General features: G+C 35.8%; 1 protein-coding gene across 1 annotated transcript; it reads right to left on the bottom strand.

The window, feature by feature from the left end:
* Window positions 1–1,134: 1,134 nt before the first annotated feature.
* On the bottom strand, window positions 1,135–1,512 carry LOC119985536. Its single transcript, XM_038829828.1, has one exon. It carries the CDS (start codon window positions 1,510–1,512, stop codon window positions 1,135–1,137), a length of 378 nt encoding a protein of 125 aa, XP_038685756.1.
* Between the last annotated feature and the right edge of the window lie 1,547 nt (window positions 1,513–3,059).

The raw sequence follows: 3,059 nt of genomic DNA, 5'->3' as shown, positions 1-3,059 counted from the left end.
TCAACTATAGTCAAGAAATATTTATATTCATCAATAGAAATTACACCATTAGGTCCCCAAATGTCAAGATGCACTAATTCAAAGATTCTTGTGCTCTTGCTCTGGCTAATACAAAAACTTTTTCTCTTCATCTTAGCTAGTGGGCATACATCACAATTTTGACAGTTTTTACACAAAATAGTTGAAGGCAACATTTATGAAATTCTAGATGAAGGATGTCCTAGCCTATTGTGCCACAAAAAACTTGATTTAACAGAGTTGATACTAGCTAATGTTCTTCTACAAGGCTTCAACTCTTCAAGCAAGTGGTACAATCCTTCACGCATGATTCCCATCCCATTCTTCATTAATGTGATTGTATCCTGCAATTCACATGAATTATGGGAAAAGATCAGCTTATACTTCGGATTTGATACTATCTTGCTTGCAGAGATTAGATTAAAGTTAAATTTTTGAACACATAATACTTCTGTCAAGATTATACCATTGCCTAGTTTAATATCTCCTATGTAATCTATCTTGCATTTTTGACCGTCAGGTAAAGTCACATAGGCATTATTCGATTTTCTATAACTATGAAAATAATCAAGAATGCACACAACATGACTAGATGCTCCTGTATCTATAATCCATATTGACTCTAAATTAATTTTACCTCCCACGGTTGACACAGATGCTTGGTGGTTTGTGAGATCCGTTCCAGTCATGTTGGCCTTCAAGGATGCCAAAAGTTGTTGACACTGGTCTCCAGACATTTGCAAGGAAGATGATTGAGAATTTTGCGCATTGGAGTCCACATGATTCACATTGTGGTTCTTCCAATCACCTCCTTGTATTGCAATACTTACAGAACAATTTCTCCTTGTCTGCTTGGAATTTCTTGCTTCCCTTGAAGTCCTTTAATCCAACGAATGTGTTCTTGTTGGATACCTGCATTGCCATTGGCCCCTGGGTGTCCTTCTGGACAGAAATTTGTTTCTTGACTTGATTAACTGTTGATTTTCTCTCCAATTGTCCCACTTGAGCAAAGGCTTTGCTGACTTCAGGAAGTGGATCCATTAATAATATCTGATTAATGACATGTTCATATGAATCATCCAACCCCATCAAAAATTGGATTAGTTTTTCCTTGTTCTACTGCATCATCACTGTCTTCCCAACACTACAGGTACATTTGCCACATTTGCATGATGCCACCTTTTTATACTGGTAAAGTTCATCCCACAATGCCTTAATCCTTGCATAATACTCTGTGACTGTGGAAGTGCCCTGTTTAATGTTGGAAATCAAGCGAGCCAGCTCAAAATCTCTTGTAGGATTAGCCGATGAATACCTATTCTTGAGATCTGTCCACAATTCGTAGGCAATCCTTGCTGTTGAAACACTTATCATTATATCCTGCGATACACAATTTGTAATCCAGGTTCTTACCAGGCTATCACATTGCTCCCAGTCTTGAAACGTTGGATGATCGGTCTCTGGCATCTGAAGAGTACCATCGATGAAACTCATCTTGTTTCTCGCTTTGAGAGCCGTCACCAAATTATTGCTCCACAAGTGAAAATTCCCTCCAGTCAACGTAAGTGAGATCAGATTTGAAGTGAAATCAGAGTGGGTAAATTAAAATGGGTTTCTAAAAGGGTTTGTTATCTGAATCAAATGTTGAAAGGAAGGGTGGGCATTTTGTGAGTTTTCAATCAGAGATTCTTCAACAACAGGTAAGCTTGAAGAAGGATTTAGTTCTGCCATTTGATTTTGATTTCTTTTTCTCCAAGATCCTCTTTTGTAAACCTGAAGCTCCGATACCATAAAATTGTTTTGAAATTGAGAGGCTTAAATTTTGCAAGATTTGAAAGAAGAGAGAGAAAGATTCATTTCATCAAAAAACCTCCTTACAAAATAAGTCGCAGAAGCTACATAAGCTATTGACAGAACAAACGGTCATAAGGACCAGCAGAGAAGAAAAGAAACAGTGGCTAGTCTTATCAAGCAACGGGCAAAAAAAACAAACAAAACGATGCCGCATAGAGAAGGTGCAGCAAAGTAATTTGTCATTTGAGCCACGTGAGAAGCCAAATAAGTAAAACATGAAACATTGTCGTTTCAAATACATTAAAAGATTAATCTCCTAACACATTTAAAATGAGAAAAGACATATTGGCATCAGTATCTTTTATTCTATATGGTATATGAATTGGTGTGTAGAGTCTAAGCTTGCACACAGAAGATCAATTCATAAGTTCCTATCGAATATAAGTAAGCGATGACAACTAAGACGGAATTGGACAAACCGTCGACTTGGCTGTGGTATAGTTATTCAGTATACCTATCTTGGTTACGGAGAGCGACAAAGCTTTAACTTACTATACCAGTACACTTGGAGTGTATTGATCAGGACTACGTGTGAGTCAATTTTCTTGGTCTGACTATATGGAAAATTGTACACTCACACAGACGTTATAGAACTGTTCATATTCTTAATTTATTAAAGATTATAGTCTTTCGTACATGCCATTTAAGTATTCTAATTTATGATTTACAATGCAATGTCTAGAAAGTTCTGTCGAGGATTGAGGTTACTTAATTGCGCGCCATTTTTCAAAAAGCCCCCTCTTTCTTGGGAACGACCTGGTTGCTAGATTTGATAATTGTTAAATTGAAAATCAATGGTGCTGCGATAACGGTTTCACTTCATGGAGAAAATCCGTAACGAATCTCAGTTTTAGGAGGTGATACTAAAATGCGTAAATTTCGGTCAATGTATTTTTTAAGATATCTCAATTCCAGGAGTTTTGGAATTACATAATATTTTTTAAGTTTGGATTATTGGTAAGAAAATTTAATAGAGATGTAATTGAAAATATGTGTTTGCTTATATCTTCCTCCATATCGAAAATTTTCTATTACAGATATCTCAGATTATTAGTTTTCTTGATAGTCATAATGGGTAGTTATTTATTATAAAATTATTTCCCCATCGGAATAAATTTTATGAAGATGGTGAGATTATGATCAAGTGATGGTGATACACTTAACTATAAATTATGGAAATATTTCCC

This window comes from Tripterygium wilfordii, chromosome 19, assembly GCF_013401445.1.
Source record: "Tripterygium wilfordii isolate XIE 37 chromosome 19, ASM1340144v1, whole genome shotgun sequence".
NCBI lineage: Eukaryota > Viridiplantae > Streptophyta > Magnoliopsida > Celastrales > Celastraceae > Tripterygium > Tripterygium wilfordii.
This window is presented reverse-complemented; position numbering and strand designations above follow the sequence as displayed.

What these genes read in the sequence shown, in the direction of transcription:
- LOC119985536 (XM_038829828.1), bottom strand. Translation starts at nt 1,512, where the DNA reads ATGAGTTTCATCGATGGTACTCTTCAGATGCCAGAGACCGATCATCCA.